Source organism: Stegodyphus dumicola, chromosome 3 (assembly GCF_044657685.1).
Source record: "Stegodyphus dumicola isolate Sdum_Otavi_A_Nest chromosome 3, ASM4465768v1".
NCBI lineage: Eukaryota > Metazoa > Arthropoda > Arachnida > Araneae > Eresidae > Stegodyphus > Stegodyphus dumicola.
The window spans coordinates 95,036,308-95,051,612 of record NC_140770.1 but is presented as its reverse complement, the minus strand read 5'-3'; the positions used below and the strand labels follow the sequence as shown (position 1 = coordinate 95,051,612).

Here is a 15,305-nt window from a genome sequence, read left to right as displayed (position 1 = left end):
TAATTTAAAAACGAAGGTGGAAAAATTGTTGTTTCTAAAATAAATTAATATTTTAAAACAAATATTTGAATCTGAAAGTCTTTAAAAATATACGTGAAATACCATTAAATCTTTTCTGAGAGATTAAAACAGGATCGGTTTCAGTGATATCTCTGCATGATTTTACATTTAAATACTTTTGAAGTCATGCATTAGAATTTACTATGCATTGTAACTTTTGCGCACGGAGTGCTTATACTCCATGATTTTACGTTATTCAATTTAGATATTTACAATTTTGCAGTTCTAACTGAATAAAACACTCATGTGTCATTCATATCCCCAAAATTTCAGCTACCTATCGTTTCTTATTTGTTTGCAAGCGAATAGCCTTTCTGTCTAACTGGCAGAAAAACGTAAGCTTAAGTCGAAATTGTGTTTAGGTATGTCGTTTAGATGAACTAGAAATTAAAAATGGAAAGATCTTACTAATGCTCCGTTAAAATCTGCATTATAATATTGCTTGTGAAAATTTTTCGTTTTTACCTTCATTTTTTATTTAGGAAATTCAAGAACCGTGATCTGATTGCGATAGAAAATGATTGATTGAGAAATCATGGCAAAGTATGGAAATCTATGCTAATATTTTAGATAGTATTTGTTCTTAATAGTAAAAAATGACTGAATATAGAACTCAGAGTAATATTACTGATAATGAATGGCGTGTTGACAATACTTCGAAATGTGCAGTAGAATCATTTCATTTTAGTGGCCAGAGTGGTGCATCTATTGAAACTCACAAACTGTCTAACTCCGTTATGTATCCACCCCAATATATCTCCTCAGGATCGAATTTATCAATGCCTTTTTTCAATCAGAAAACACAAATGAAATCTGCCGTTCCTTCAAACAACATTAGTACTGCCAATCCATTTGAAATGCCTTCTCAGGTTTTGTCTAATATTGGAAATAACTCCATGCCACTTACTTACGGACCTGGAGATCCTCAGGCATTTAATATGCATCAAATGCAGCCATCTTTCTCCAGTTTTCCAAAGTCAAATTTCTCACAACTACAAAATAATTTTACAAATGTTTCACAATCTGTTAATTCCACTTCTTCATATGTTCCCGTGAATGACCATAAAAGCTATGCATCCAGAAGTATGCCTCAGTTGCCTGGTCATACTCCACAAAGTTTATGTAATTATAATGGTTTACCTCCAGGCAATCAACCAAATATCTTAAATCCAGAAACTTGTGACAGAAATGTAAATAGAGAAATGGGCAATGGAAAAGTGCCTTTTTGTCATTCTGAAGCAAATATGAAAGAAACTAGTAACTGGCAATCTTCACCTGTAATTTCAGTTTCAAGAACACAACCTCAAGAACAATTTACTATTTCGCATATTCAAACTACTTGCAGACCACCGTTTGCTGTTAGAACCCCTCAAATAGATAATGCTGTTCCTCCAATACCCTTAAATCAAGTAAATAATTTTAATAGGTTTTTAAATAATATTCCTAATAACTTTGGCCCTCAGCAGCCTATGAGATTTTTTTATAGTCCATCTATGCCACCACCACCAATGCTTCCAAATTGTGAAATACCTCCACCACCAATGCCATTCGAAAACAAAGCGCAGGTTGGTACAGCATATAATTCTCAACAAAACTTTTGTTCTAACACCAACATATTAACTGCACCACGTCCTTCTTTTCTGAGTACAGCATATCCACCCCCACAGCTTTCTTCTCAAAATATTATTGTTGCCTGCGATGGTAAATCAAATACTTCAATTACTACTTATCAGAACAATTTCTCTATAGCTGTGAAAGTATGTTCAGAAAAAGAAAGGTTACTGTCGGAATTTTTACAACGATTTAATCAGAAGAAGCAGAAGGAAAAGAAAGATAATTTAACTGTAAGTAATTTATAGTTGTATAATAATTCTTGCTTGTCTTTTTAAAAAATGTGATACTTTTTCACGTGTCTGTATTACCTGAACATATAAAATTTGTCAGAATGTAAGGTATCCATAAGCTATCAGGAAACCTATACATTGAACAGATAACAGAAAACATCTAAATAAATTAATAGAAATGTGATGTTATCTGGTATTCATTATGGTTTTAAAAGGTGCCTAACTAAAATGTAAGCACAATACAAAGTCAGAAATCTGGACTCGTTGGAACATCTGCGATTCTGGATATTAGATCATCAGTTTAAATCAAGTAAGATGGCATGTAAAAATTATAAAATTGTGATTTATGAAATAATGAAGCATTTATGATCTAAAGGGTATCAAAATTTACAAAAAAAAGCTTAATATTTATTTGTTTACCTTATTAAACATTTCCTTCAGTGCAAGTTGTTTAAGTTGCTTTGTATTTTTGTGCTAATACTTTCTATTTAATTCAGTAGACAGACATAATCACTTGCTTAGTAACATTGTTGAAGTCCTGTAACTGCTGTTTCAAGAATTCTAACTTGTCAATTGAAATTTTCTCGTTTTCAGTAACTTCTCTGTCACTTTCTTCACTATCGGTAACGGTATTTCTGAATTTAGAACCATACTGTGGATTTCGTCATTCATAATTTGATTGATGATTAAGAAGCATTGTCATCACAATGAAAAACTTCTTTTATATCATCTTCATTTATTACCACTTCTCCAAATTTCTTTAAAAAATCCGTTAATTGGAAAATTTCACCTTTGTTTTGCATTATCCAAAAACCTTTAAAATTAGTGGCTATCATCATCAAATTTAGCTATCCTTCACTATACATATTTGGCTATGCATCGTGAGCTTGGCGACTAACGACAAGTTGTTCTGTTAAATTTTATCTTGCTTCTATTGCATACTGAGACAAGCCTGAATTGTATTAGTTATTTATCATACTTATGTCTATTTTTTTCTTACATGCTTAAGGCTTATCAGTGTTTTGAATAAATAAATTCCCACATATACTTAAGCCTTATTGAGGGCAGGCACTAGATATCTTACCACCTGATGCAGTCTCTGTGGGTCCTAAATTCTGCGACTTAGTGCAGCCGTACGATCCATGGCGCTGTTTCTGGGTTTATGTGAATAACAAATCAGTTATTCTTAATTCAAATAGCCCTAAATGTAAACTTTAGGTCTATGAATATCATCAACAAAATCTACTTTTAGATATAAAAAGAAATTTTTGGTAAATTTTTCCTTGTCAACACTTTTTAGTGCATTAAACTTAAATCTGTAATCATCGTCAGCATAAAAGGTTACCATACCCCTTTATTATTAAATTACTAGCATAAAAAAATTGCTTAGGTATCGCTACATGAGTCATTACTCAAGTTGTCATGTTTTGATAAACATGCGGTGATGAAAGGAAAGTATAATAAATAATGATTCACCAGGTTGGCGTAAAATTAATGATGTATCTATGTGGAATTTTTTAATTTGAGATATGTGCCGAGCAGATACGCAGTAATGGAGTCAAATTACTGATTGTACAAATTTATGCTAAAATGATTGTTTCTTCAATAATAAGGTATTTTATTTAGTGTCTAAGTGAAATTAAGAATCGAGACTCTCCAGATGCTTTATTATGTGTGCAGTGAGGGATCAAATGTACATGCGTAAAGCCTACGAGAAAAACGGTGGTCTGGATTTTAGATCATTCCGGATATTGGACGTCCGCATTTCAGACTTTGTACTGTATATATGTGAAGCAAAAGCTATGTAAAATTCTAACCATAGTTTATTATATCTACTAAGTCACCTTAATTTAGTTATTTCTTCATTTTATTTTACAAATAGTGTACGGTTAAAATTTACTCTATGGTATACATTGGCAAATCGTTTCTTTTTTGACGCCAAGATCAGCAACAGGAAGGATCGGCACCGATTTCAAGATGGGGCCAATCCTTCCGCCCACTACACAAAATAAAAACAAGAAGTCAGACTTACACAAACTGGGTTTCCATGTACACATTGACCTATGTTAACTTTAAAAAAACATCAGAGAATTGCACAAAATAGGCATTGTGCACTGTCTTAACTTTGTCCATGTACACATTAATCTATTTTTACTTAAACAAAATCATGAAGCTAAAACGAAGTTAAAACTATTAAGTTAAACAAAAAAATTCCTGTCTGTCTTAACACAGAGACGAACAAATAACCAAAAATACACGAACACGGAGGAATAAATAACCAAAAACACAAATTTCCTAAAATTAAAAACATTAAATAACAAATCTTTTTTAAAAAAATTAACACACAGAGACAAATAAATAAATGAAACATCAATTTGTTAACATGCCTTTTTTCACATGCATATGTTCACGGTTACCACCTTCTCTTTCCTCCACGTAAGCAATTCAGTTTAATTTTTCATCGTTTCAGCTCATCCGCTGTTAATGAACATTCATCCTCTTTTCTACCTCAAACATCCTGAAATGATGGTACCCACAGCAAAATAATAGCAAGTTCAAAATCCAAAACCATACCAAACACGTTCGACCAAACACAGCAATTGAAAAGAATGGTAAGAACCAAAAACTTGTGTCCATACGAAAGGATTACTATTATAAAAAATAGCCAAAATCTAAATTTATCACAATACGTTTGGGCGATATTTGCAGAAGTAACCCCTTTTTAATGTATAAAACTAAAAAAACAAAGTTTTCCCTAAGACTAGTTTCGCTGACATTATCAACATTAGGGTTACCGAAAAACCTATTTCATGCAGCGGGCTTCCAGATTTCACAAACAACCAATACCACTTGGCGATTTTTTCAGACAAAAACCAAGGGGTACCATACAGTGAAAATCAACCAAAGTGTACTTTTAAATCTTTCTCAAGTGTGTGTCTTTCAAAATTAATCCGTGTTATGTGATTCGTATATAATGCTGATGACACATATGCTTGTATAGTATAGTGACAAAATTAAACTGAAGTCTTTCGAAAAAAGTCATGAAATTTTGTGAACCAAAATTTTTAACCAACGAACATAAATATAATGGTACCATAACTTTATTATTGTTAATCTAGTATCGATATCATAATTTTCATGCACTTCTCACTTTTTTATGTGATGCTAAAATACCATCTACCACCTTTTTTTTGCCAGTGCTATCAGTATATGAAATGTGTGTACATATTGCTTTATGCTGTGAAAAATGCCCAATATAAAGTACATTTTATATAATATTATTTATATTATAATATAAAGTACATAACATACACATTGAATTTTGTTAAATGCTTCTAATGTCTAAACATCTCCAGCTTTTATGTTATCACATTCTATGATAGATTTCAAATTTTCATCATGTATAGTACAAAGTGACAGATCCTAAATCATTAAGGCTTTAGTGATTCCAGATTTTAGAAATTGCTGGAATTTAGATCATTAACCTTTAAAAGATTGGGGAGGTTGGAAAGGTTTCACTTAAAAAGACGGGTAATCCAAATGCATTTCCATCCCCTTCATCTGAGATTGTAAAGAGAAGCTACTACTATTTTGAAACCTTTCCTTTAAGTTGCCTTTGTTAATTTTCAGATAAGAAACTAAGGAATAATGCAAAGGAATTTTGGCTAATCTTTATAATATGGTAACAGGTAGTTTGGAGACATTTTGGTAAGGCGATAAAGATTACTAGCTAGGACTTTAGCAGTGTACATGGATAAAGTCAAGATTATGCACAATGCCATTTTTGTGCAATTCTGGGATGTTTTTTTAAGTGAAAATAGGTCGACGTGTACATGGATACCGTGTATGTGCAATTCTTAAAAACGTGGCAAGCAGTGGGCGATTCTGCACTTTCTCCCAATTTCGCACCTAATCTTCATCATGATTAAGCACTTTTGTTCCATAAAAGTTCTAGCATAAGCGTAATTCGGCTAGCAGACTGTTGGAAAAAAATGTTGAGTAAAAAAAAAAAAAAAAAAGCCTTCACTTCGTGAAAACAAAATGGCATCGAAACAAAAACTAGCAGGTTGCTGTAGCAGGGTTGGTCACCAGATTTTCGCCAAAAAATCACCAAGTTACCATAATCCAAAGATTAATCGTAATTTTTTCTCTTTTCCCTAAACTAAGGAAACATATGATGGTGATATTTCATTGCTAAGTAAATTGTTGAATGGTAGAATATTAACTTTTGACACTGTGTTGTAACGAAATTTTGGTAAAATTTGATATTATGTTCCCGTTTGGCACATTTTCCAAAAATTGCCAAGTCGCCAAATCGGTTGTTTTTACGCATTTTAGAAAATCGCTAATTCATCATATCGCCATATTAGATGGTTGCAAATTTGAAATAACTGTAACATGCAAAAAAATAGTCTGTAAACATGCAAAAAAATAGATCATGTAAACATGCAGAAATATCTAAACAACCTGTAAACATGCAAAAATATCTAAACCAGGACTTTAAGTAAAACAACGAAAAAAGGGGAAGTGCAAAATCATCCACTGTTTGGCGCATTTTTAAGAATTGCACATATTTGGTATCCATGTACACATCGACCTATTTTCACTTAAAAAATCATCCCAGAATTGCACAAAAATGGTAATGTGCACTCCCTTGACTTTAGCCATGTACACATCGACTTATTTTCACTTAAAAAGTCAAAGAAAATTGACAAAAATCTTATTTTTCTTACTCTTGTAAAAAGCGCCAAACAAATAAGCAGGCGATTCTGCACTTTAACCACAGTATTTGAAAGTTAATACAGTCAAAAGTCGTTAATCCGGACTCGTCGGGACTTCGGCGATTCCGGATTATCGATTTTTCCGGATTATAGATCATCAGTTTAAATCTCGTAAGATGGCATGCAGAAATTCTAAAATTAAAAATATGAAACCGTAATTTATAAAATAATGAGCAATTATGATCTAAAGGGTATCAAAAGTTACAAAAAAAAAAGAGCTTAATATTTATTTGTTTACTTTATTAAACATTTCTTTCAATGTAAATTGTTTTAAGTTGCTTCGTTTTATGTGATAATACTTTCTCTTTAATTCTATAAACAGACATAATTTCTTGTTCAGTTACAAAGTTCCGCTGTTCAAATCCCGTTAATTGCTGTGCCGAGAATACCGACTAACTTGTCAATCGAATTTTTTTCGTTTTCACTAACCTCTCTGTCACATTCTTCATGTCTTTATCCATTTTTTGCAGCAATTCCACGTGTTGTTTGTTGGACATCGAAACATACTTTCGTTTTGTAGATCCTTTGGAAGTTCCAGCATTGGAAATTCTATTTGACATAATCGAAAGTTCAAGTTTACTTTTATAATTATTTATATTTTAAGTAGTGTTTTTTAATTTAATTATATTTTAATTTAATGATCGTGATTTTGTGAGTTATATGTTTGTAGTATTTTGGAATATGTTTGAGTAGTATACGTTGAGTATTTTTATGCATTTTCGTGAAATTGTTCTAATTTATGAGAAAAAAGCAATGTACATGGATATAGTGAAGAGTGTGCGCAATGCCATTTTTGTGCAATTCTGGGATGTTTTTTTAAGTAAAAATAAGTCAACGTGTACATGGTTTAGTGATATTTTAATTAAATGATAGTTATTTTGTGAATTTTATGTTTGTAGGAATTTGGTATGTGTTTTAGTTGAAGTAAACGTGCATGGAAATAATTTAAATATTTGACACTAAGTATTTGTAATGTTTGCGGTATGAATTCGTTGGTGATGTTTATAATATAATAGATAATATAGAGGTAAAAGTTTTTGGATATTTTATTTATTTTATACGTGGAAATGTTCATATTTGGAAAGGGTATATACTTTTTCGCGATAAGGTAATTTCATATATGTTCTTTTTACCGGGTTTAAAGATTCAGAAAATTGTCATGCATTTTCGTGAAATTTTTCTAATTTATGAGAAAAAAGCAGTGTACATTTATATAGTGAAGAGTGTGCGCAATGCCATTTTTGTGCAATTCTGGGATGTTTTTTTAAGTAAAAATAAGTCGACGTGTACATGGTTTATGTGTATGTGTTATTGTGAAAAACGTGCAAGGAGTTTGCGATTGTGCACTTTTTCCCAATTTTGCAGTGAATATTTGTCATGATTAAGCAGTTTTGTTAGATAAAATTTCTAGTATAAGTGTAATTTGGCTAGTAGATTGTTGGAAAAAGTGTTCAGTAAATAAAAAGAAAAGAAACATGTCTTTACTTCGTGAAGACAAAATGGCGGCGGAAAAAAAAAAAATAGAGGGTTGCTGTAGCAGAGTTGGTCGCCAAATTTTTGCCAAAAAATCGCCAAGTTACCATAATCCAAAGATCAACCAAAGTGTTCATAATATCATATATAATTTTTAAGACATTTTATCACGAAATTTAGGAAATTGTAATAAGCAGTAAATGAGCAATAAATGATCGGAAAGCATCGATTAGTATTCAAGCCAAGAAGTTACCAGATTTGACACAATTTCTCTTCTCTTGGCGACTAATCTCCAGTCTAGCTGAAAATTTGCCTTAGCAGCCAATACTTCCTAGGTACGCTTAAAATCAGTATATAGTCTAATAAGTTTTTATTTGTTTTAAAACTGAATTTAGTTTAGAATTACATGTATTGATTAAAAGTTTTAATTTATATTTGAAATATGATGTTTAACTATTTGTTTCTTGAACAAGTTGGCAGTTCGTATTCATTGTGTTGCAAACATTGTGTAGCTGTTTATATTTATATTTACACATTAAGCTAATTCCCTTGTATTTTTGTGATATTAGTTTTGTCTACTTTTTTCATTGGTATTCTTATTCAGTTTTTTTTAATCCAAAGGGGCTTTGTCCCTGAAGGACTATTGTTTTCCTTTTATGATTTTGCGTTGAATCACTATAAATGTCCATTTCACTTTTCAAACTGTTGTCACCAAATGTTAGAGTCCTGTATTATATTTGAAGGAATTAAATAATATAAAACTGCTTAAATGTATGTATATTTCTCGCATTGTGATAAAACAACAGCACATAGAGCCATCAAATTTTGAATGGCATAATCCTACTGCGAATATGGGCATGTGGAAGCCCACATTTGGAATTTGTTTTATTATCGATTTCATATTTTGTAGAACTTTAACGAATTTTTGAGTAGCAAACTCAACGGTTTGAAAGCGAGCAATGGCAAACTCTACAGGGGGGGGGACCTTTTTATCTCCAGCGCGCAGAACTGTATATCCGGAAGTTCTAAAGACATGCTCATTTTAAAATTGTTTTACGATATTGCTGTTAAATTGAATTTTATGATTTAAGTGCAAAGAACATTTAATAAATAAAGGTAACACACAAAAGGTTAAAAAAAAAAGCCCTTTTGGGCATAATGTAAAATCTGAAAGATTTCAGATTTTTTTCTTTTCTTTTTTTTTTAACTTTTTAATCTTATTGATTTAAATAAAAATGCATTAACTTAATAATATATCTAATTAAAAAGATGATATATTTTTACAGAATTACATTACCTATTTTTCAAATAGGCAGAAGATTAGAATTTGGAATTTGTTTTGTTATCGATTTCATATTTTGTAAAACTTTACCGAATTTTTGATTAACAAACTCAAGGATTTCAAAGCAAACTGTGACAAAGTAGTACAGAAAAATCATTTTTATGTCCAGCGCGTGAGACTGTGTATCGGAAATTCTAAAGATATGCTCAATTTAAAATTATTTTGCACTATTGCTCTTGAACTGAATTTTATGGTTTAAGGGCGAAGACCATGATACTTAATAAATAAAGGTAACACACAAAACATTAAAAAAACTCCCATTTGGATGTAATTTAAAATCTCAAACCTTTCAGGTTTTTTTAAAAATTTATTTATTGATTTCCCACCTTATTGTATTGTGAGTATTTCATCTTTCAACTACATTATTGTTCATTGTTCTTTCTTGCGTTTTTGTTGTAAAAGCTTTTTTTTAATATTGTCCTTTACTATATATAAAAAAAAGATTCTATTGATTATATTTTTATTGCATTGCATTACACTTTGTATGTTTCAAACAGCAGTATTAAATACAAAAATTAAAGTAAAAAGGGGCAGAATACATTTTTGATGACACTGAAAAATTCCTGAAAATAATACTAATTTTATAAAATTTTAAGTGGATTTATTAACTTTATTTATTTATATAGGCCCACCAGAGGTCAAGCAGTAAAATTCATGAACACTGATAGCTAGGTTCGGTTCGCATTTAGTTGGACTAGCTGGCTGTATGTGGCAGCATGTATAACATGAGTACCAGCCAATTTCCCTTAAAAAATTCTCCAGGAAGCCCCTTCTCCCTTGGGACAATAGCCCTTTGTGCTTTAGTCATAATCCAAAAATTCCAAAATTTATTTATATGCACATTAAGGCTGAATTGTAATAAACAGATAATTATCTGTCAAAATAGAGATGCTGTTATGCAGGTCACTTCTGCATGAATTTAGCATTTTCATTTAAGTATGCGGGGAAAACTAAAAATACAAATGTTATTAAAATAGCATTTCTCGTTATTACTTTAAGACAGTGATGACACTTTTATTCTTAATTTAAAAAAAAAAAGGCTTAAGCAGAAAGGTAATTCAGTCTCTCAGTAAAGTATGAAAAGGTAAATTAGATAATATATAAAATTAGATAGTATAGATGAATAAGATTGTATGAGTATGCAAAATTATGCTAGTATTTTTTGCCTATATGGAAAAATAACATCATTAAGGACTATATTTATTACCATTTATTTATTATGTGCTTTGCCATTAAGCACTATACGGAAAGCTAGGGATGCTTCATGGAAGACGTTTTAAGGGGAACTGGCTCTTATGCATGTTACACATGAGGAAAACCTCAAAATCGATCATGCAGCCAAGCCTGTTGGCTGGGTTTCGAATCTCAGACTGAACTACCAGTGCTCAGCGGTTTTTATCACTCAGCTGCTGGTGAGCATTTGTTAAGGACTTTCTTCGTCAAATGTACCCATATGTTTGTTGTACATGTGTACGTAAAGGAAAGAAACAGAAGTTTTATTTAGCTGCAGCAGAAAATAGAGCCTTCAAGAACCACCAAGGTATATCAATTTCACTGATATGCCTTAGGTAATATTCAATTGACCGAAGTGACCTTACTGCTATCAATACGGGTACAGTTTCTAATAAGAAAAAAGTTAAAGGATACAAATATAGCTATATTTTAATTATTAATATTCATTTTGATTATCTTTTAGGAAACAAAGTGTAAATGCTTATTTAATGAGAGATTTTTTTTTTAAAGTTAAATCTTAGTAAATGCTGTAAAACTGTAGAAAGCAAAATCTGGGAAATGTATTAAATTTTTTTAAAATATATTTTCTACATTTTGCTTTCTTGTCACATTTTGGGTTTGTAAATATTTATAATAAAAGAAACATAGAAAGCAAATATATAAGAGTAATTATTGCTGATCTCATAGAAAGTTCTGACTTTATAAGGGGAGTTAGTCTCTTTCCATAAAATCATCAATAAATAGATTATAGGGTTTCATCTCTTTCATGTTTTTCAATAAAACTTTTATGCTGAATGCAAAAAAAAAAAAAAAAAAAAAAAAATATAAATTAATATAATATTTGGATTTAAATCTGTGATTTCCAACTATATATTTGCCTACACATGTGCAGTTAATATGTAGGGTTTATATTTATTTTAACTAACATTTATTTTAAGTTTATACTATCTTTCCTATCAAGCCTTACTTTCCCCTGGAATTGCCAATGCCAGAGTATGTAAATTTTAGTAGAATGTGCAAAGTATTCAAATTGTCAGCGGAAGTAATTTGAGTTTAAATAGAAGGGAAACGAGTTCGATAGTGTGCTTTTCTTGCTTCACGAGCGTGGAGGTGGCTAGGTAGAAATTGAAGAACCACGCGTTTCGGCCTGTGTGCTTGCCTCGGCAGATAGTTGAATCTTTCAACTTAATATTCAGAAGTTTGCTGAAATATCAGCGGTATCATAGAACGCGGTTAGGTTAGTTACATTTAGAGAGCCTCGTAGGTAGTAACTTGTTATTATTCATTTTTAGTTTCTTATTTTTATTTTACCGCCGGGTCGGCGTAGTTTGTGAGCGTCAAGAGCACGCATCTGTAATTTCTAAAGTTGAATAAAAAGGGATTTAAACCCTTCTCAAGACTTTGTGTACTTTCCAGTTAATAGCAGTCACCACTATTGTTGCGTGCAGGTTGGGGCCGCGCAACATTACATTCGCACCCGAACACTTGTCGAACTGAAATGGCCGAAAACTGCATGGAAGCCTCGGGACAAGTCCAACAACAAGAAATGGCAAGCCAATTGGAAGGATTTGGATACCTGGTCCAGGCGATGAGAGCGTCAATCAAGCCAAATGTCAACTTCGACGGAAAAAATTCGGTGGCGATATTTCTAGAAGGCCTCGAAAACCATTTCCAGCTCTACCCTGTGCCTGAAAGACAAAAAGTTGCCATTGCCACATCTGCACTAAGAGGACAGGCCGCGCTATGGTGGAAGAATGTAGGCAAATTTTTATTAGGGGAATTCGGAGGCCAAACATATACCTTTGAAAATTTCAAAAAATCATTATTAAAGGCCTTCCTTATAGTGAAAGACCGAGCAAGGCTAGAAGCCGAACTATATAGTTTTTATCAACGGAATATAGAAGAGTCTACGGACTTTATTCTGCGAAAAATTAAGCTGATGGATATGCTGTATGGGAAGAAACCCGACGTGGAGATTATTGAAATAATCTTACCAAGATTGCTACCTGCTGTTCAAGATTACTTCGAAATTAGAAACCCAAGCACATTGCAGGAGCTCTTTGAATTGGCGGTCAAGTTCCAAAATCACAGAATAGTGGAAAAAGCTAGAGGGGCATCGTATTCTCAAGATCTCCGAAAGCAATCTTCAAATGAGCAGACCAGAAAAGCAAAACGCTCTTATGGGGGAAAGAGCTATCAAGCTAACTCATCAAAGCTCGAATGTCAAGGCCCAAAAAGGAAATTTGAAAACAACCGTCCGCGTACCCAGAAGGCAGAAGTTGAAAGGAAAGCTTTAAACGAGTAGAGGGGCCTGTAAAAGCGAGGGTCCAGACCCAGGAACTTTCGAAAAAACCCTCAAGAAGATACTTAAATACTGTCATCGTAAAAAACTCACATTTACCGATTATACAAGTCCCTGTTGGCGATGTACCAGTAGAAGCCCTCATCGATACAGGAGCACAAGGTCATACCTGCCAACTTTTACAAATTTTTCGTAATTTTTACGAAAATGCGTTTTTTTTTATGATTTTACGATCGTAATCCATTTTTTACGATTTTTTTCCTTTTTCAAGTGTTTTTAGTGATTTTTGTCGAAATTTTAGAATTTTTTGCCAATTCAGCAATTTTTGCCAATTGTATCGTGTTTTACCGCCAACTACCGACTACTTGGAATCCAGTAACCTGCGGTTTCTCCCAACTCGCCGCTTAACCAGCCAATCCAATGTGCTGAACTTGTTTCTCCCACTCTTTTCTTTGTGGGCGCCAGATTATTTTTCCGCGTTCACTTCAGCAGCAAGGGAATTACTCAGCTCGGACTCAGCGAGCGTGGATTGTCGCATTCTGTTTTTTTTTTTTTTTTTTTTTTGTTGTTGTTTGTTTTGTTTGCACGTGCTACGAATTTTCTTAATACGTCGTTGTTACGAAATGCGTTAAAAAATACCGTATTCTCAATATTTTCGGCCTGCCTACAAAGCCGAATTTCCAACAATTAAAGAATCCTTCAAAGGAAATAACTATGCATTTGGCGACGTGTGTGATTTCATAATATGTCACGGTGGAAGAAGCGACATTGTGAAGCATGTTAAGTCTAAAAAGCATGAAGTTGATGCTTCGGCTTCGACAACGTCAAAGAAAGTGCATGATTTTTTTTCAAATTCGGCTACGAATTCGGATGCCGATGTCATTCTACACAGTAATGCTGAGTGCGAGAGAGTCTTCAGTGTTGTGAAGAAAAACAAAACTATGTTTCGTTCTTCAATTTCACCAAAAACTCTAGAAAGCATTTTAATTGCTAAATGTTATGAGGAAACTAATTGTTATGACAGGAAATTTTCCAAAGAATTTTTGGCTAAAGCCAAAAGATGCACTCTAAATTCATTGCAATAATTTTTTTGTGTAACATTAAGTTCTTGTTTTATGTTTCCTAATAAATTTTTTTAGTTACTACTTAATTGAGATTTACTACTTAATTGAGATTTACTAATGTAAGTACAATTTTCTTTTTCTATTTGTATAAATTGTTATTTTTTTAATATCAAATCTTCATGTTCTTCTGAATTTTGGAGAAATCTTCTGAATTTTTATCTTTAGAGGTTGGCAGGTATGCAAGGTAATTTTATGAGTGATACTTTTTTTAAGAAGAATTTTAATAGGTTACGATTATTTAAAAATAAAAACACAGAAATCATAGCAGCACAAGGACAAACTTGTCAAAGTATTGGAAAATTATCTTTAAAAATACATGTTCAATACGAAAGCCTTAAAGTATTAATTTTTGTAGTAAAAAACTTGCAAAGTCCACTTATTTTAGGTATGGAGTTTTTAAAAGCCACGAAGGCCAAACTGAATTTTCAGGAAAGTTCTATTGTGTTGGAGATGGATCGGAGGGTGGTGGAGCCAGTGGAACAACCGCAAGTCGACCTGAGCCATTTGAATGACCATGAAAGCCAAGCCATCCAGCAAGTGGTGAGTACTTTTTCAAACTTGTTTTCAGAACGGCCTGGTAGTTGTCAAATTGTTACGCATGATATACAGTTAACTGCCGACAAACCCTGTAGGACTAAACCTTACCACTATGATAAACAGAAAGAACAAATCATCGAAGAACACATTCAGGAAATGTTAAAGAACCAGATAATAACGCCCATAAATAGTGAGTATGCGAGTCCAGTCGTACTATGTAGGAAAAAGAATGAGTTTCCTCCTTCGGATAAAAGGGCTTGGAGGTTTGCTATCGATTACAGAAAGCGTAATAGTGTTACTAAATTCCCAGTTTACCCTTTGCCAGTTATAGAGGAAATTATTAGAAAGATTAAGTCTACGAGATACATGACTACGTTGGACTTAACGTCTGGCTACTATCAAATAGCTATGAGACCTGAAGACATACATAAAACCGCGTTTATAACAAAATCAGGCACTTATGCATTTTTACGCATGCCCTTTGGTTTATGTGGGGCCCTGTCAACATTCCAGAGAGCTATGGACATTGTTCTAAAGCCTGTCCTAGGAAAATAGACTTTAATCTATCTAGATGATATAATTATAACGAGTAGTACGTTGGAACAACAT

At 32.5% G+C, this 15,305-nt stretch overlaps 1 protein-coding gene across 2 annotated transcripts in view; it reads left to right on the top strand.

The window, feature by feature from the left end:
* The first annotated feature begins 391 nt into the window (after nucleotides 1–391).
* LOC146998045 (uncharacterized) overlaps nucleotides 392–15,305 on the top strand; it is a 43,966-nt gene continuing 29,052 nt past the window's right edge. The window contains exon 1 of one of the 2 annotated variants that reach the window (XM_085813097.1): nucleotides 392–1,904. In XM_085813097.1, the coding sequence (XP_085669223.1) occupies nucleotides 657–1,904 (1,248 nt within the window). In that variant the 5' untranslated portion in view covers nucleotides 392–656. The remainder of the gene's footprint in view (nucleotides 1,905–15,305) is intronic. The other variant, XM_085813096.1, reaches the window with a different exon arrangement.